This window comes from Aspergillus fumigatus, chromosome 7 (assembly GCF_000002655.1).
Source record: "Aspergillus fumigatus Af293 chromosome 7, whole genome shotgun sequence".
Classification (NCBI taxonomy): Eukaryota; Fungi; Ascomycota; class Eurotiomycetes; order Eurotiales; family Aspergillaceae; genus Aspergillus; species Aspergillus fumigatus.
Window position 1 is genome coordinate 1,717,730 of NC_007200.1, and position 19,092 is coordinate 1,736,821.

Genomic DNA, 19,092 nt, shown 5'->3' on the forward strand with positions numbered 1-19,092 from the left:
TGGCGTTAGATAATTCACCAAATCAGAAATAATGCCTAGTGAGCACTGGATTTGGGCGTCTGGAGCCACCGAAGCGGTCCGATTGGCTCCCAGTGTGTCCTATCTCACTGCCCACCAATGCAGCCTCGCACTGAGTAGTTGAAGGTGACAAATATCCCGAGCAGTCGACTCATTCGCATTCTCAACTTTGTTCAACTCTGCGAGCGTGTCAAGGCAATCCCGTACAGATACTTCACATGGACAAACGGGCACCAAGTCCGGCTGCACAGGAGAATCTGTCATGTTGAAGGGCAAGTGATGAAGAAATATGGTAAGATGGTGTAGCTTAAAGAAGACGTGAAGTGCAGGGGCAGGGTAGGACAATTTCCCCAAGGTGGCCGAGGTGGTTATATATCCTCGCCCCTTGGCTTGCTTACGTAAAAATGCGAGGCGAATCGTAAGGCAGATTGAGTCCCATGCTTACTATCCTCGGAGCTAATGAGCTTTGACAGCAGTGTATACCAAAGAGCCTGCGGACCTATATTTATCCCTAATACGACCACTAAGTTACAACATTATTCAGAGACCAGCACGATATACACCGATAATATTAACTGTTCTTTTGCGTATCAGCATCTTGGCGTTAGGATTGGGAATGAACCTGTCTTACCGGGGCAGGAGGCGTCTTCGAGCCGAGCAGTTATGTCGTCCGCTATAAAACCAATGAACGTGTTCCAAGCAAAATAAATAGGATATAGGCCTGGATAGTGGAAAACCCTTCTCTCACATCGCTCAGCCCACTGTGCGGTCAGACGATAGCGCTAACATGCTGCTCGGCCCAGAGATACACATATTTAAGCTACTATGAGGAGTTATGTTCTCATGTGGATACCCAAATAAGACAGCCTGGGCTACAATGACTAACTTCTCGAACGTTTATGGTGTCCAGTAAGTATGCCTCTCTGGAAATGAGCTAACAGGTATTAGCAGGGGTAAAATAACGAGCAGTTTCTCACAAGTGTGTAGAGGTGGCTCAGGGGTTGCCAGATCAAGTTGTCCTGCTCGGAATTCACGTTACCATGCGATAGCTGTTGTTGGACACTAGCCTCCTGGTCAAAGACTTCGATTGTTGTCACATCAACAGTCTAGTGCAAATCACGAGGTTACGCCTCTTGCTATGAAATCGGAGAAAGAAAAGGTGCGTTAACATTGACATGTCTGATTGGAGGGCTCCAGCCTACTGGGGAGTATTGTCCTTAATTATCCTGTACCGGGTTTTGCCAATAGGATGATTGAGTGTAAGTCATCTTGTAATGGACTTATCCCCTTTTAAGCATCGTGCGGCCTCCTCACAAGGGCTTATAAGGGCCAGCATTCCCAGCCTTCGATAGTTCCTTAACTTGAGAACATCCCTCCATTCTCTTCTTTCCCATCAGATACAGTATTTCACACTTCAACGTTTCTAAACATCCCGGAGTCTACGGTTCAATGGCAGGGATCTCAAAATTACCTGGAGAATTACGCATAAAAATCCTGGGTTGGCTTAACATGGACCAGGACACTCTTGTCTCTCTATACAATACTTCTACTACCTTCCGCTCATCCGTTGTTTTCTACCTCATTGAACGTGAACCTCAGCTCCTCATCTTATGGGCGGCAGAGACCGGAGCTTCTAAGCTACTGGAGAGAGTTCTGGCTCAATACCCTGGAGCGACAATAAACAGATCAAGCACGGTGATACTATATGGAATTTGTCCGCCAAGTGCTTTGGTCATCGCGGCAGGAAAGGGCCATGCAAAGGTTGTTGAGCTCATTCTGACTGTGAGGACTATCCATCACACAGGCCTTGCCTTATTTGAAGCAGCCGAGAAGGGACATGCAGATGTTGTCTCAGTGATGTTGAAGAATTCACTGGGGCATCACTCACTCATCGGTCTTCCATGACTCTTTGTCCGCAGCCATACAAAATGGCCATATGGAGGTCAAGAAGGTGTTCCGGGAATATGGTAATCCAGCCTGCCATCACTGCGCCAAGGACCTGAATTTGACTGCAAGGGGGGTTAAAAGACGGGAGAAGGGGGTAAACGGAAAAATGGCAAAAAGGGAAAAGGGTAAAATTTCCGGTCAGCATAGGGTTGCTAAATAGGACATGGGCACGAACAGTCGTTTGAATGCATGACTTTATCTTTCTCTATTAGCTATCCTATTTCTGCCGTTATATAACAGTTTACCAGGAATTCTATCAACAATGGCTGGAATGGATATCTAATCCTTACCGTTGAAATAATGAGAGCAACTGACTGACACGCAATTATACTCTTAGGGATGGCCTGAAAGCGTCATCTGAGCATATTCAGGGCCGTGACGATGGTCCCGAAAGACAATCATGATGTGTTTGTAGGTCAAAGGATTCTAGAAAAAATATGTTTCTGTCACCACCTGGGCATCGAGTTTTCCTGGGTCTCCTGGCATTAGACTTATGCTGTCAATTGAATGTCATCTTACGCTAAAATGGAGCGCCGGCATTTCTCATCACGTCTCAACACCTCTAAGCAACGCTAAGCATCTTAAGCGTAGGAATTGCATTATGGATAATCACAAGGTATATGGCAGTATGATTTACCTTTGCTGTGGCGACAATTTTGGGGCACGGTCATTTTTTGGTCCCTTGAATGAGCCGGTGAGATTAAGAGGTCGTGGGAGCCATCGAAACGGTCAGAGCAGCAAACTAATCATGGTCTTTTTTAGAAAGATAAATATAGAGGTGATGCCATCAATTTTTCTGGGGTAGATTTAATGGCCCTAAAGTTTGATACGTCCACTGAACTTCCAACATAGTTGGTAGCCGTTCCTACTCTTGGTACGATTCCCTTAATAAAATTAAATGGATGCGAACCTAGAAAAAGGTCCGTCCTCGCCTCCATCATGGGTGCTGCAGCTGTCGCTCCATATACGATCTAAAATTCTCTGTCAATGAATATGCTCCGGCTGCTTAAGAGATTGATTTCTTGGAGGCAGAGACTGAAGAGATTGTCGGCCGCAAGTAGACATACTAAAGACCGAAAACACGGAAGTGCCAGTCCAGCAATCACGCGGCGGGATGAGATTAGTAGAAATGAGCTGTATCTGGAGGCGTCGCAGACAAACTCAGCACTCCCAGTGGTTGTTGTTACAGACGTGGATGGAAGGCTGGCGGCGCCAGATCCGTGGTGATTACGGCTTGCAATGAACTTAGCGCCTAAGTGCCTGACCATGTGTTTGAATTTCCTCATAGTCTTCGCGCTTACCTTCTTGCAGCTCGGGCACTCGTTGCAGAGCATGGGCATATGATCAATCTTTCGTTTGCCCAGCGTGGTCTCAAAATCCGTCTGACCTTCAAACATTTGATGATGTTTCCCAGTCCCACTGCCAAAGGCCTAGCGCGAGTCGACCATTGAGCTATTTTCAATATCATCCGTACCGGACACAGTCTTCGAAACCTAGAGTAAGGCACTCCTTATGGATTGATAAAAGGCCAGTCTTTGGTCGTAGAGAACGGTCAAATGACCGTACATGAAAAATCACTGGGATAAATCCAGAGCTCTTCGTGTGACTCTTATGATACCAGGAATATTGATGCGCTATCACCAATTATTACTCAAAGCCGAAACATCGGGAAAGTTTATATCAATACTATAGATACCTTTATAAAGCTCCGTGCTCCCTAGCCCTGGTCTTGAAACGAGATTTGAAAATATGAGAGAGTTAGAGTATAATCCGCGTAGTATAAAATATACAGTTAAAGGCTTATTACAATGACTCTGCCATTTGTGCGTCCAGCCTGCTGTTGAAGAGCTAGACTGATAATCTGGAGGGAGCCATAGCTCACTTTGACCCAGAATAATATCCCAGGTAGGTAATCTGCTGCGGCAGATGCTTGGAAAATTCAATGTTGGTGTTAATACCGCCAACACCCAGAGTACGTTGAAGGCGCCAGTGGTGAGATCCCAGAACTATTTTGAGAGAACGCGACTGATTGGACCCAATCAGAATGGCCTTCCAAAGTATGCTTGAGGTTGCCAGTGGTGGGATCCCAGAGCTTAATAGTTTTGTCGTAAGAGCCGGATGCAAGAAACCGGCTATTTTGCGAGAAAGCGACTGACCGAACCCAATCAGAATGACCTTCCAGAGTATGCTTGACAGCCCCAATGGCAGGATCCCAGAGCTTGATAGTTCTATCACGAGAGCCGGATGCTAGAAGCTGGCCATCTTGTGAGAAGGCGACTGTCCAAACTGAATCAGAATGGCCCTCTAGAGTCTGCATGAGGAAGCTAGTGGTGGGATCCCAGAGCTTGACAGTTTCGTCGTCGGAGCCAGATGCTAGAAGCTGACCATCTTGTGAGAAGGCGACTGACCGAATTGAATCAGAATGGCCCTCTAGAGTATGCTTGAGGGCGCCAGTGGTGGGATCCCAGAGCCTGGTAGTTTTGTCATCAGAGCCAGATGCTAGAAGCTGGCTATCTTTCCAGAAGGCGACTGATCGGACCCAATCAGAATGGCCTTCCAAAGTATGCTTGAGGTTGCCAGTGGTGGGATCCCAGAGCTTAATAGTTTTGTCGTGAGAGCCGGATGCTAGAAACTGGCCATCTTGCGAGAAGGCGACTGACAGAATTGAATCAGAATGGCCCTCTAGAGTATGCTTGAGGGCGCCAGTGGTAGGATCCCAGAGCTTGATAGTTTCGTCATCAGAGCCAGATGCAAGAAACTGGCCATCTTGTGAGAAGGCGACTGATAGAATTGAATCAGAATGGCCCACCAGAGTATGCTTGAGGGCGCCAGTGGTGGGATCCCAGAGTTTGATAGTTTTGTCATCGGAGCCAGATGCTAGAAGCTGGCCGTCTTGTGAAAAAGCGACAGACCAAACCCAATGAGAAAGGCCCCCCACGGTTTGCAATTCTGGACTCCAAGTCTCTTCCACTTTTGGGCCTTTGGATAACCAACCAGGAGGATTTCTCACGAAATTCCCTCTATTCAATGCTTTTTGTGGTGTGAAAATCAGCCCGGAGCTGTACAGCTGGAGCAGCGCCATGTCAATAATGTTCTCAACTTTTGAACTAAATCTGCGAGCGTCTGAGAGAATCCAAGCTACGGCATTATTGGATGCATCCTGTATTTCAAGCAAGCTTAGTAGGCAGCTGCAACAAACTAAAGAGGTCACCTTCAAAAATTTAAGCAATGTCTCGGGAATTAGCCTAGAATACTCATCGAGTCCAGTCAATGAAGGAATTGCCCTTTCAGCAAGGGGGACACTTAGTCAAGACTCCTGACTAGTGCTGAGCTTTAGTCGAGATGGTATACCAAATACGGAGCGGCGTACTGAAGGGCAGGAGGTAGACTTCTTGCTATGCAATCGTCGTCAATCTTAGTTCGGTTTATGCCATGAATTGGTAGGCCGCAAATATTCTTTTGGACATGACGACCCATAATAGTAAGTCACTTCCTTGCTGCGGATTCATGCTTCTCCCGTCTATTAAGCTATTATTGGGATGTTGAACTCTTTGATTTTTGTAGGGTTGTCCACCAGGTAATTACGAAAGGAAAACTGTAGAGCCTGCTTGGGTAGATAGGATTCACTGGTACGGTCAAAACTGAATGAAATAAGTCCAGGTGGCGGCTGATATTGCCTTCTGGTATTTGAAGAAGATCTGCAAGAGCCTTCAATGAGGACGAAGCAGCACGAAGAATAATCACACCAATGATTTTCTGAAAATAGTCAGCCAGCATGTCCCTGTTGATTTCGCTCCCAGCGGGGAGTTGATCCAAGATTGGTTGGTATGCCTCATTTATCCTGGTGCCTAGTGAATCTTTGGAAAAGTGCTCCAGTCGCTCGGGACTGAATCATAGGTCAGCCACAAAATGCCACACTATGGCTGCAACAGTAAAACGTGGAACAGCCATTATTACTAGATTGTTAATTGTTTGTTCTACTAGGCAGTTGCTCTGGGAAGGGACCGCATGTTGAAAATAATTTCTGCAGAACCAAGCATAATAAATAATTGGATATAACAGCAGAAACGAAAAGTCTTTGCTTGCGAAAAATGGCAAATTGGCCCAAGAAAAAGGATTGCTTACGAGGCTACTATGACGATCTGTTCTATGTAATATAACAGTATACTATATCTAAGCGTATGAATCCAGTTGTGGCATCAATGGCTTGCTGGTGTAGTCCGGGTTGTTATTGTACAGTAGCCAACGCCCAAGGCTTGGACGGGGCAGAGTCCTTCGGGTTCATTTACGCGGGCAAGAAAGCCGAAAACCTGGCCGTTTTCTCAAGACGCTCTGTGGGGCAACTGCGAGTTATCCTCTGTCATATTTTCCTGCACCTAAACATGATCATTTCCAAAGATGCTTGGCATAGGAGTAGTTTCGCATGACGTTCAGTTAGATATGGAATCGCTTATCGATGGGACATCGAAGGTTCCAGGCTGGGTAACGCATGGCATTGTTGACAGGGGCTTCCCTGCCACGGCCTGTGGAGATTGGGAAACCAGAGCAATCGATCCCTGTCATGATGGAGAATGGTCATGCTCCGTGAGTGGAGTTGACACCATCCACGAGCAGGGCGAAGTAGCAAGTCTTCGTTGCTTCCTCTACACCCTTCATGCAGGACTTTCTGGCCTTCTTTCGGCCGCTTTGGAAGATCATTAATTCCGTCTCCCTCAAAAAGAATGGGGCTTAATGATCAACGCTCTGTTCAACGCGCTAGCAACGCTAAGGCTAAGCATGATATGTGTCAAATCTGATTGGTGCTTCTTACCCAAGCGATCGCCAAGCATCACCAATCCAAAACCAGATACCTGGTTGAACTTGAATTTAGAGAAAAAAAATAAAGCAATGGGGCCCAATCGTACAATCTCATCGCGATTACTGTAAAAGGTATGCCGACATTCCTTTGCCCCAGAATCCTTTTTTTTATAAAGACGGAAATTGATTCCTAACAATAATATAAATAATAACCGCTTTTTTCTGCCCTTACGGACACCTTTGTGTTGAAGCAGACGGTTCTCTTAAAAATGGCTGGACTTGACAGTGTTAGCATTAGTAATTTCCAGGCACTTGTCTTCAATGTCGAAACCCCTAGCCAGGAAACCGCCCTCCAACTGTTTAATGTCTTATGTGAAAAGCACAACCCCAGAGATGGCGATGAAAAATCCCGACATCAGTTTTGCTGCGCGGCGAGAGAATGGCTCACACTTTCCATGAAACACAAATTCAGGCAACTCAGCAAAGCGATCGTCCAAATCCATGGGATGGAAGGATTATCATTTCGGGACGCCATCATCAACGCAGCTATTGTTGGCTGGGATGATCTTTTCCAAGAATGGCTTAAACGCGAGAAAACCCTTCTTCGCGACGATGGCCAGCGCTACCAGTTTGCGCAATATCTTGCCAGGTCGCTACATTGCAGCCCGCCTTTGAACATCTCCCAAATTGAAATAGTGTTGAGAGAGATTCGAACCAATTCCAAGGGGCTACGATGCGATCGCATGTTGGCGGTCCGTAACAGCATCATCCAAGAGATCCAGGCAACAAGGGAAAAGAATGAAAGTGCTAGCATCACAGACTTGGTGAGAGCCCTCATGGATGTAAGAGTTATCCTTCCTTCAAATTGAAAATATCAAATAACAGTTTATCAGGTCCTTAGAGCCGGCCATGAACACATGCGGCGCAGAAGCCAAAGAAGGTTTTGAGAAAATTGGAGGATAGTGATTCTTGGACGGCACTATTTCACATGGACTTCTGAGGTAGAACGGCTGCTCAAGCGCGCAACTTATGATTATTCCCCTATATATACATCAAGACATAATATCGTACGAGTGATACTGATTAAATCTTGAACCACACCAACAACAGATTGCTCTACAGGATGTATTGACAACTGCTCAATGGCTCCGTGAAGGAGATAGACCCACTTTAATGGTATCATACAATATAATTTTAATACAGTAATCCCTGCTCATTCCTGGGCTCTTTTGAGAAAGACGAAACTAATTTCGACTCATCGTCCCGTTTCACTACCCACAGTTCCCTCTTTCCTTTTGCCTGTATGAAATATTGCTTGACCTTGCCGCCATATGGCACCCTGATAGCACCACCATATTTAAAATCCCGCCATTTGTGAGAGGGCCCATGAAGTCCAATAATGTCTGCAGGTCCAAGTGATCCTATAACCTTTTTGGTATAGAAGCAATACTCGGTGTGCACACCTGATTTCTCGCGAGAGAATAATTTTTCTAATGGTAGTTCAGCGGTCTCAGATCCAGTAATGACCTCGTAGATATTAACCACAATCCCTGACGGAAGCTTCACCTCGTAGGTGTCAGCGTCAAACTTGGCGCCATCTTGAAAAGTCTCCAGAAGCTCATCCTGGTGAAACCTCAGATCTCCAGAATAGTCATTTGCAATAAGAGCAAGGTAAATTCGATTTGAAACCCTGTGAGGTCGAAAAGCACTCAGGTCACAGCCGATAAGAATCGGGCTACATTTGAATTCTCTCGTTGCCATGTTAAGCCAGCGGTCGCTTTTGAATATGCTACTCCATAATGCCGGAGCTATTTTAAGTTCGTTTGCAGAAGCTGATGGAAGAACAAGATCTCTAATAGAGAGCCAGATTTCTCGTGGCAGGTTATTCAGAAACTGGAGCTTGGCGGCCATATTGCAAATGAGAAGAAAAAAGAGGCGATGTGCCTACGTGCCAGGAGACGACTTTTGTAAGCTGTTCCGGAAGTAGCGCTGATAGCTTTTATATCAAGAGGCGCAGGCTACTGAGTTAGTGAAAGTAGAGCCTTCTCCAAGCGGCCTGGAGAATCCAGAGGAAAAAAAACAGAAGAATCCCAGACACAAAGGAGAAAGCTTAGCGGACATGATGGGTTTGGTAGCAACTCTACGGGGGGAATACTACATCTGTCCTTTATTAAGGACGGGTTAACCAGACTTACCCTGGACTGGAGTATGACAACTTAGGCTTGTGGCATAAGCTAGTCTGGAAAAAGGCTGTGGCATATTATTATACGATAGGGGACATCACAAGAAGGGACTTAGAAGAGAGGAACAATATCCTGTCTGAAGGATTTTCGCCTCCCCCAGGACTGATGCATTTGGGTAGGCTCACCATCCCTTTTGGCATGTCTCCCATAAAGTGGCCACCAGATCATATGTGGTGATAGAAGCTTGGCTACCCTGAGTTCTCTGAACTATGACGAGGACTGAACAGCGGGCAGTTAAAAATTGATGGGGCACCGGCAGGGAAAGTAGTGGCATCACCACCCTTCCATGGCTCAACTTTGAGATATAATACGGCTGGAGAACTATAAGCAAACAAAGCTTGGTCCTCTACAACGCCAGATCGACTTCGGCAGTAGTGATGGAGAATATAAGTATTTTCCCTCAGGATGAGACGAAGAACAGTCAATCGCTCAGCGTACTCCGTCAGAAATGTTCTCTTTGGTTAGAGCAGATTAGAAGCGGCAGCGCCACACCGGAAGATTTTATAATTTGGTTCCGAGAGCGGATACCATGGTTAATTGAGGAGGTGGAATCCCTCCGGAAACGACGAGACGACTATTCGAAGCTCGCAAGAAGTATCGACAAGCAAACCGCTTTACTTGAGAGTGTCTATGCTTTACTTGCCCGCAGAGAACCCGACAGATCAAACAGTGACTATAAGACAACTGACGGTATCCTTGATCTGGGAGAGCAGATAGCAAGGCACCTACGACTGAAAAAGCGTGGGATAGAGGATACTGGTTCAGAATCCGACGCCGAGATTGAAGGACAACGACCAAAGAGGAAGAGAGCGGACTGGGACTTGCACGGAAGGTAACGGCGAGCTTGGGGACCACAGCAACTTCCGTACCATTACAGTTGCGATTCATTGAAGGACTAAGCCATATCCATTTTCGTTTCCCTGCTTATCTACATCATCTCCTGTACAGCATAGGGCCAAATGTCATACTTGTCATGTTACTGTCGATTCTTTTTACTCCCTACAAAAAAAAAATCGATTCTGCTCCGCAATAAATGCCCTTACTCAATCCATCGCTATCTCTCTGCTTATGTAAGGAAACAAAATGTGGATTAAATATAGTAAACGAAATGCCGGGTGATAAGTGCAGTTTATGACCGCCAGCGTTGATCTATATGTCATCCCATGTAGTATTAGTTCCACCATCCACCTATCACCGATCTGTACCGCGCAGTTAAGCGATGTCAATCGATCTTTATTCGTAGCATTTAGGTCGGGAGCATGCACGGCCAGGAGCAACTACACAGTGAACCGGTTCCCTCGATCAACAACGTATTGAAGAGGCGATTGGCTTCAACGATTTCATCGACCTCTAGACTGTTCTTCGCTAGAAGTCGTTCAACGATGAAGTAATGGCTGTTCTTATTTTCCCGCGGAAATGGAGTTTTGTCATCTTTGGCATTGTTACATATCAATATCTGGCTGCGCAAGTAGTATGCTTACTGTCGAGAGACATCCGTCGTACGCGGCTTGATGAAGCGCAGTAAATCCATACCTAAGCCGCCGTCTACGATGGGTGTGGACATTCTCGTGTCTGAACCACCGTGAAGTAGCATTCTGGGGATGTATGGACCGGATCCTAAGCGCAAATAGGATGGACGTCGCCAGGCAAACGATCAGTAAGGTCTGTAGGCCCCTCCAGAGATCGATCTGAGGATCTAGGTCGAGGACGGACTTAGGCTTAGGGTCGAAACACCTTAAGGGTCGGACGAACTAGAGCGCAGGGCTATGGCGCTAGGTTCAGGTGTTGACGACCCCGAGAGTAAGACGGCGGGCGCATGCCTCGTGAAAAAGGACCTGGGTCAAAGGGGCTAGAGCGCAGGGTTACGGCGCTATGCCCAGATGCTGACGGCCCAGGCAGTAAGACAAGGTGCGTCTGCCTTGTGGAAAAGGATCAGAGATCTCAGCCCTTTCGTGTCCGACCTAGGTGGTCGAAGAATGGAGGTCGTACGACCAGCACAGGCGGAGGACCCCCGACTATCGTCCACACGAGGTGCACAACCCTGATGGTCGTATAGCTGCATTGTTGCGCCCCCCTTGGTCTTCCAGAACACCGTTAGTACTCGAGGGAACTACAACACATCATCCTCGATGGCTTACCCATCATTTCTGGAGCAGTTGCTTCACTGATGCAACAAGGAAGCGGGTCACCACTAAGTCTTTGCCAAAACTCATGAGAATTTTGAAGCTACCATCAACGATTGCGGCGCGGACGCACTCATCGGCGGCAACCTTCCGCAACCCCTCATCATAGAAGCGCGCGTTCTTGCTCCGATCTCGCGCATAGCGGTCCGCGATGATCTGTGCTTCAGTCGGATTATCGAGGCTCACGGATACGGTGTCTGTCGTCGTCCACCTCCCTGAGTCGTAAGCATGGAAGGTTAACCTAACTCTCTGGCCAGGGGGCACATCGTGAGGAAGTTCTCCATCCCTGCTTTCCGGGGCCAGGGGAGCGGGAACCTCAGGCCTGTTGTCTGGCTGCTCGTGGCTCCCAGGGCCCGAAGCGGTCGACTCTAGTCCCTCCGACACCCGTTCCTCCAGATTGACTGCTCTGAGTGGGGAAGCTAACTCGACTTGTGATGCGCCGGGCGTACCGCTTTCTCCGACCTGACTTTGTTTCACTCTCTTCGATTCTCTGACTGCTTTGATCTCCCGTACTCGGATCTGTGCGTCTTGCTCATGCCTTAATGACGAAGACCTTTTACGTTTTGATGGGACAGCGGCCGTTCCGATAGGCTCGTTCTCCTGAGCTTCTTCCATCGTCTGATCTTCTGTTAGTGGGCCGTCAAACAGTGACTCTTCGGCTGCCCGCCTTTCAACTGCCTCCTTGTGGGCCTGTTCTGGACCCGGTAGGGATGCCACGTGTCTTTCTTGGACTTGTCGAGAAGGTCCTAGCTCAGCAGCGCCTGCTGTCTCAGTCGTGCCTTCACTATGTACTGGGCTAAGACGTCCTCCGACCGAAGAGACGATCTCATTGCTGCCTTCAACCATATCTTCTAATTCGACAGTAAGAGCCCCATCACGAGCCCCAAGCCGATGGATGTCTTGGTGAGTTGGCTTGTCCTTTATCCGAGATTTTCGGACTCCTGCTGGTTTAGACAGTCGCTGACTGGTTTTCAGATCGCCAGAGCGGGACAGTGGTGCACTCTCATCATCATGCTGGCTACTCCGCTCACGCAATTGTGCAACCATGCTCAGTAAGTTGACTGGGAGTTCAGTTATATGCCGAGAGGCCGTATGATCTGCCCCGGACCCAGCTGAAGAGGGGATAGATTCGGCCTTGCTTTCTAGCCGAGCGAGAGCGTCGGCTCTTTCCAGACTTACTTGTTCTTCTGGGACACTTGCGTCTTCGTTGGCAGCACGCAACCCTGACTTTCCTTGGAGCATCTCATTAAGAAGTTCCTCAACCTCTTTTGCAGTAGCTGCAGGCACCATTAGGTCCTCTTCTGTCCTAAGTCCTTGATGATCGGCCAATAATGCCTTTGCGACAGTAGCTCTTTCGTTCCCTTCTTGCTGCGTTACATGAGCGTCATCTTTGGCATCGTCCCTTTGACGTTCTCCATCTGATAGCTCTTCGCGAACCAAAAGCCCCTGCTCAGTTTCCACAACTTTGCACTCAAACCGCTCATTTTCAACTTGCTCCTCCGCCCCTCTCAGAAGGGGTTTTCGTTCTCTTCTCTTCTGCTCTTCGCGACCCAGCTCGTCTTCATCTGACTCTGTACGCTCCCGTTCTTTCATTCCAACATCAGACTGCACCCCTGGTTGTGGTCCAAGATCTTCCGAGTCAGAGCTCTCAAAAATGTCCATACGTATAGGCTCGTTCACGTCAGATCTTTCGCCGGTGGAGGCTGGGGACGAAGGCTCCCTGGTTGGAGATGACGTGTGTGCCCCTGGCTGTGGTTCAGGATCTCCCGAGTCAGAGCTCTCTGAAATGTCTATAGTTGCACGCTCACTCACATCACACCCTTCGCCGATGGATGTTCGGGGCGAAGGCTCCCTGGGTGCAGATGACGTGTGTATTCCTGGCTGTGGCTCGAGGTCTTCCGAATCAGAGCTCTCAGAAATGTCCATACGTATAGGCTCGCTCACATCAGATCCTTCGCCGGTGGAGGTTCGGGGCAAAGGATCCCCGGGTGGAGATGGCGTGTGCACTACCGATTGTTGACTACGTTGTTCACATCCATGCTGTCGGTGTCGTCTCTCTTCTCGGTTGCGTAGTCGCTCTCTGTGGCGCTCCGGTCGGTCACGACGGCCGTAAACTGAGCCCCTGTCCAAGCTGCGCCGTGATGTAATTTCTTCGCCAGACGCAGATTCGATAGCTGAGTCATCATTTGGCAGGAACAAAGGTGAGAGAGGCTCGCTTCCGGTTGAATGCCCTAACGTGGTGCTTTGTGTGCTTGTTGCTGAAGTTGGTTTGCCGAAGAAGGCATAGTAAACGCACCGTCTCACCTCAAGTGATGACAGGTTCTTTTGGCGTACTGTTTCGGCGTGTAACCGGTCCATGAAGAGGTGTGGACGGTCCAGCTTCTGGGCTTGTTCCTGCGGAGTCCCACAGCGGTCGTGTAACTTTGGCGCCTGGCCAGTCACGAGCGCCATGGTTGGTTGGCTCTCATTCGGGATCGCGAGTACAAAACATCCGACTATACGGTCAACAAGGGATTCAAACGTTTCACTATCGTAATGATAGCGATCCGGCTTTCGAGCTTTGAGCAGGGTGGCCCGCGCGATCTGCCGGTCGGGTGATTGTTTCAAAATTTCCTTGATTTGCGGAGTCCGAAATCCCAGCTTCTGTGCAAGGGCGGCCATGTCATGAATAACGCTCTCGTCTGCTTTTGCTCGTGCCTTCGCTCTGGCAGGGTTAGCCTTCGGATGGCCGCACTGGACGTCTTTGGCCATGTCCGGGTAGTGTCGCATTGCATACATCCAGATTTGACGGTATCCGGACGTTATACATTCAGTAGTAGATCCCCGTTGTCGGCGAAAAGTAGTTTCCGACGTCTGGACCAGATAGTCACCGTCACCGTGACGGGGCCGAAAGCTGTGGACTAGTGCACTCCGGACTGTTGGACGCTGCTTGTTCAGAACGACCAAGCGCTTCACGGCATTGGCGCAGAGTTCAAGGTATGAGATGTCGCGGAAAAAGGTATGAAGGGAGGGGATGATGCCATCGCAAGCTTCTTTTGACCGTAGATTCTCCCATATTGAGGCGCGTTCGGATCGACTAAAGTTCGAAAAGACCTCTCCGCTGAGGATTTTACCCTTCACGGTCGTCCAATCAACTTTGGACGCTCGAGGGGCGTATAGCTGCAGCTCGTCCACCGTATGGGTGTCAATACGGGCCATCCAGGTGCGGTCATGATTGGCAAGGGCCGCCCAGAATGTCCAAATAACTCGCAGATAGTGAACGATCTCCTAGTAAGAGCGGTAAGCAGACACAGTTAGACCTAGCTGTGAGGAGAGACGCACTTCATCGCACTTCAGCGCGAATACGCTATTCAAGGAGCCCAAGCTCATTCCCTTCCAGAGCCCGGGGATGGGCAGTAATGCGTCGAAGCCTGCACAAATGAAGGTATTTTCTTGGGAAAAGAGCTGTCGTAGCCGCTTGGCTTTGTTCGGTGATAGCCGCGACCACCAGCGGTTTTGAAAGAGGGCATTGCTCTCATGCTGATACTGTCGGATTTTTCGGTACACTTCTCCGTCGGTCGGGTGTCTTTCATTCGCGTATTCGTCCACGAGAGCATGCTGTAGGTCCTGGCTAATATCTGCACTCTACGGTCAGAGTAGAAATCAGGTGTGGGCGAGTCAGACCGTCTAGATATAAGTCGACAATCCACCACTGGTCTGAGGGGGCTAGAGTTTCCTCGCCAGCCTTGAGTCTGTGTTGCCCATGGAGGCACTGTACAGGGTGTCCAGAGAAACGGAGGTGGGGGTACTGTCGTTGATGAGATTTCAACTCTTCAGGGGTTAGTCCTGCGTCGTGGCAGGCTCTCGTGAGGTGTCGCCTTGAGACTATTGCGGTGACGTGGTTTCAGATATCTAGTCGCTGACATCCATCCTTAAGAAATATATGACACAGTCGCTCCACGTTCTTTTGATCGATCGTCCGATCAACCGATGGGTGGAGAGAGATTTCGGTGAGATTGATTTTGGCTGTACCTTGGTATTTTAGCTGCCGTTCTGTGGCTAGTTGCCGCTCGGTATCTGTCAACATGAAGTCCATCGTAATCTGGCCAGGACGTTGCCAAGTTTTCTTTGGCTTTGACAAACCTACATTTGGGAAAATAGAGGTATTTATAATTTACGTTGAACTTAATTCAAATTCAACGCTAGTTTGCTGGGCACAGCTAGGTGCCATTCTCTGCACCCTTCTACGGGCCCTCTTATATATGAGACATCCGCCCTAAAGCTGAGGCCCTCGACATATATCCACTGCCTTCCCGTCGCGCTCATAAGCAGTCCATCTGTTGCAGTCTTCCAACCGTCATGCACCATGGATAGACCTGTGACCCAGATCTTCGCCGCTTCTCTCCCGGTTAAGCGATCTGCTCCTTCGGCACCCACGCCAAAGGTCGAGCCTAAGGAGTCTCAAAGACCGATCAACGCTAGGCCGACTAAGAAGGCGAAAGAGGACGTAGGGCAAGAAATATCTAGGAATGTCCTGCGCGACCATGCAGAAGATCTTCATCAGAGCAGCGTCCGAAGCGAGTGTCTGGCAGCTCAACCGCTCTCTATTAAGAGAGAGTCTCCTTGGCGAACGCTGAAAGATCTATTCACCTGCGATCTTGCAGGCCCCGTCTCTGTCGCTGTTGATGACAAGAACCCGTCCAAAGTGATCGCGGTCCGCGCATTCTCCAAGAACAAGGCAGATACATGGTTGCAGGTACTGGAACGGACTCAACACCCCAACGTCATCTCTGCAAGGCAAATTTTCAAGGACCATGGAATGACATACTTTATTGTTGATGACCTACCTCTGACTTTAGAACACCTGGTCGCCTGCGATGTTTTTCCATCTGAGCTTCAGTTGGCTTCTATACTTGTACAGGTACGGAAGCGCGCGAAATATAACGGCAGGCAATGTCACTAATTGTGAAAGGTGCTCGACGGAATATTACACTTATTGGAGAATGGCTTTGAGCATGAATCCTTGACATGTAGCAACACCCTCCTGGGGCAGGATGGGGTTATTCAAATTGGTACGTGAACAGGTTAACCAGATGTCCTTACCTCTCCTTACTCACGAGTCCGGACAGCGGCTTTGGAGCACTGCGTTAAACGCCAGCCGAATCAATCACAGGAAAAGACTCGTCGTGCCCTGGCTAATATAACAATGCTTCTCATGCAGAAGTATCTGAAGCCAGATGGTGTCATTGGAATTGACAATACTCGCTGGCAGGCAGACCCCATATTGTTCCTGTCAGCAACTCAGTCCGTCTCGACCGTCCAGGAGTTAAAAAAGGTCAGCCATGCATTCTAAGCACGTTGAGAAATAGTCTCAGTATCTTACAGATCTACAGCAACCCCTAATTACCAAGCACCGCTGGTCTGCAGGGACGCTGGTTGGGCTTGCCCGTCTCTGCCTCATCACTACACGCACTTTTATAACAAAACCCTGGTCCCAGACAAGTAAGTGATCACGGATGGGATTCAAGAATTACGGTGACTTGCGAGATCAATCTCGGTTCACATTTTCAAGTCGCTTTGCTCGCGGGTTGGACGTTAGTTTCTTTGTCATGTCAAAGCAAATAGGGTATTAAATAGAATCCGAAGCTGTTGAAATATAGTGCGATTGTATGCAACTATTACTGTACTTTTACATATGCCCCTTTTAGGCCTCATATCATCGTGTTGTACCATGCAGCCCGTTGATGATAAGCGGCTGGCCCTGTTGCCAAGCAACCTTAGCCTGATACTCAAGCAAGCAGTGGCATCATCACCGGACCTTATGCGCAACCAGGACGTCCTACCAAATGGGTGCTTGCATAGAAGAGCCGCTGAGCCATCAATCGTGCGTCCGGCCGCCAGTACCCCACAAGGTTCTCCACAGAATTGTGGAAGGTCATCACTACATCCCCTGTAAAAAATGCGGTCTCGGTTTGGGAATGTTTCGCACATATGACGGGCTGAATCCCCTTAAGTAAATTTACCAACACCTCACCCAAGACACATATTGTCGCCTGCAAAGTCTTCCCAGCGCAGCAGCAGGTGGCTGCCAGAATGTCTCAAGTCCATTCCCTAAGGCACGTCATGGGCATAAGAAATGAAAGCACAGGAGGTTGGGTCAGCACAGCCAAAAACCTATCAGAGGAAAGGATTTACCTCTACGAATACGAGTCAAGGAAAGCAGGCAATGGTATTATTTTCTCCGTGATAGGTCTCGTATCATCCGCTGTCGATAAATGCGTGGTCTCAAGCCTCCTAGAGGCATCTTTGGCCTGTTCATGGGCAACTTTGTGCGTTTCATCCAGCCGTGCTAACAGCTATGCTGCGACATTGGCTGGTTAGGAGTTATCTTCTCAAGAATGTTATTGCATCTGGATCTAAGAAACGAGAAATGGGACAGTCACTGGGCGAATGTAGGGAACTATGGTAAACAGGTCAGTTCAGTTACGGTTAAAGCTGGTATTATCTCTATACGCCTGCTTTAGCCGGGCCACAGTGAGCGGTTTGGGACTCTCAGATATTCTGTGCCACATACCAAAGTACGCCAAATGCCAAGCACCCTGTACGCAGTCATTGAGCAACTCCCCCAGAATACATCGACAGGCACCGCATACCGCTGGAACTGGCAGCAAGATATGTGAGCATTGGGGCATGACATCTTCCCAAGTGTGTCGAGAAGTCCTAACGCAGCCGTAGCTAGTCACACGTTACGATCGTGATAGCGATGAAAGACTCAAAGAATAATAATAGGCTCGCCACGATTGTAAATCTTGTCTTTTTCAAATACAGCAGGGAGAAAGGGGGTTGAGTTGCTTGGCAGACGGGGCTCGGTAGCAGATGATGAAAGTGCAGGTTTGAACTCATCGTGGAAAGAGAAAGAAACCGTCGCCAGAGTATGAAAAGCAGCCGCCACAAAAAGTGATGTTGCCCAAGAGAATGCGGTTGCTTCAGAACGACCCAGTATCATCTGTTCTCTCCAGATCTTACGGCAGTGGGCAAAACGCAAGAAACTGCCTCGAGCCAAGCTTGGATGAATTACACCTCGGCTCGGGGATCTACTACAGAGATGATGATGATGATGATTTCATACGCTGACCCCTCGCCCTCGGCGATATGCAGGATCTCCCTCTCCTATCTATCTACGTGTATTCCCTTATGTACAGTGAACCATTGCTTTCCTAACGAATTTGGAGCCTCGTCAAGGCCTGGGTTGGCCTAGGTGCCTGGTGTTCTGTTCTGCGGCCCTCGTGGCGCGCGACTTTGAAACCTCTGGGATGCTTCTGCAAAGTCTAGTACAGCCTCCAGGGTGCTGCTGTCTTGCTTAGCGTCTTATACTTTACCTTCCTTACCTTGTTGCCCTCCTCCTAGCATACTTGAAATGTTGCTGAATGCGCCCCTGATTTTCCTCCGTAGTTCTCGTCGTAGGTCTCTCAGTAGTGGGCAGTCTACTAATACGTGGACTACCGTCTCTTGGGCACCGCAGATACATCTATCGTCATCTCAGTAGCGACGTAGTTTGCCATACGTCGCCAACCAAGAGTGGCCCATACGAAGTTGTGTGAGCAGATATGCTCAGTTCCGTGGGAGCGATCCATATAGTCTTCGGGTACGAATTGAGGGCAAGGTTTTATTGATTCGGCGAAGGTGCCCTCCCTTTGTAGATTTTGTCCACTCTTCCTTCCACTCGCTTAGGATCATTTTATGGATGAAACCTTTTTCACGCGAAAGAAGGTGTTGAAAGGGGTGCATCTTCCTCAGACCTACTGCTTCTCTGGCAAGGCGGTTAGCTTCATCATTTCTGGGGTCATCGCAATGCCCTGGGACCCATTGGAGGCGAATTGGGATCCCTCGTGCCTTCATTTCAGAGGCTGCCTGTAGCGTGGCTC

At 48.6% G+C, this 19,092-nt stretch overlaps 5 protein-coding genes across 5 annotated transcripts; 1 reads left to right on the forward strand and 4 right to left on the reverse strand.

Annotated features, from left to right (window-relative positions):
* Positions 1 to 2,949: 2,949 nt before the first annotated feature.
* AFUA_7G07020 (uncharacterized protein) lies at positions 2,950 to 3,362 on the reverse strand (the record flags this gene model as incomplete). Its single annotated transcript, XM_743716.1, has 2 exons — positions 2,950 to 3,105; positions 3,267 to 3,362. The coding sequence occupies 2 exons, from the start codon at positions 3,360 to 3,362 to the stop codon at positions 2,950 to 2,952; spliced, it is 252 nt and encodes an 83-aa protein (XP_748809.1).
* Positions 3,363 to 3,916: 554 nt separating this feature from the next.
* Positions 3,917 to 5,047, reverse strand: AFUA_7G07030 (WD40 repeat domain-containing protein; the record flags this gene model as incomplete). The annotated part of the gene is made up of 1 exon (XM_743715.1): positions 3,917 to 5,047. The coding sequence occupies one exon, from the start codon at positions 5,045 to 5,047 to the stop codon at positions 3,917 to 3,919; it is 1,131 nt and encodes a 376-aa protein (XP_748808.1).
* A 1,984-nt stretch (positions 5,048 to 7,031) lies between these two features.
* On the forward strand, positions 7,032 to 7,631 carry AFUA_7G07040 (uncharacterized protein; the record flags this gene model as incomplete). Its single annotated transcript, XM_743714.1, has 1 exon — positions 7,032 to 7,631. The coding sequence occupies one exon, from the start codon at positions 7,032 to 7,034 to the stop codon at positions 7,629 to 7,631; it is 600 nt and encodes a 199-aa protein (XP_748807.1).
* Positions 7,632 to 7,956: 325 nt separating this feature from the next.
* Positions 7,957 to 8,673, reverse strand: AFUA_7G07050 (uncharacterized protein; the record flags this gene model as incomplete). The annotated part of the gene is made up of 1 exon (XM_743713.1): positions 7,957 to 8,673. One exon carries the CDS (start codon positions 8,671 to 8,673, stop codon positions 7,957 to 7,959), a length of 717 nt encoding a protein of 238 aa, XP_748806.1.
* A 2,473-nt stretch (positions 8,674 to 11,146) lies between these two features.
* Positions 11,147 to 15,263, reverse strand: AFUA_7G07060 (uncharacterized protein; the record flags this gene model as incomplete). The annotated part of the gene is made up of 3 exons (XM_743712.1): positions 11,147 to 14,455; positions 14,510 to 14,805; positions 15,092 to 15,263. 3 exons carry the CDS (start codon positions 15,261 to 15,263, stop codon positions 11,147 to 11,149), a joined length of 3,777 nt encoding a protein of 1,258 aa, XP_748805.1.
* Positions 15,264 to 19,092: the final 3,829 nt, after the last annotated feature.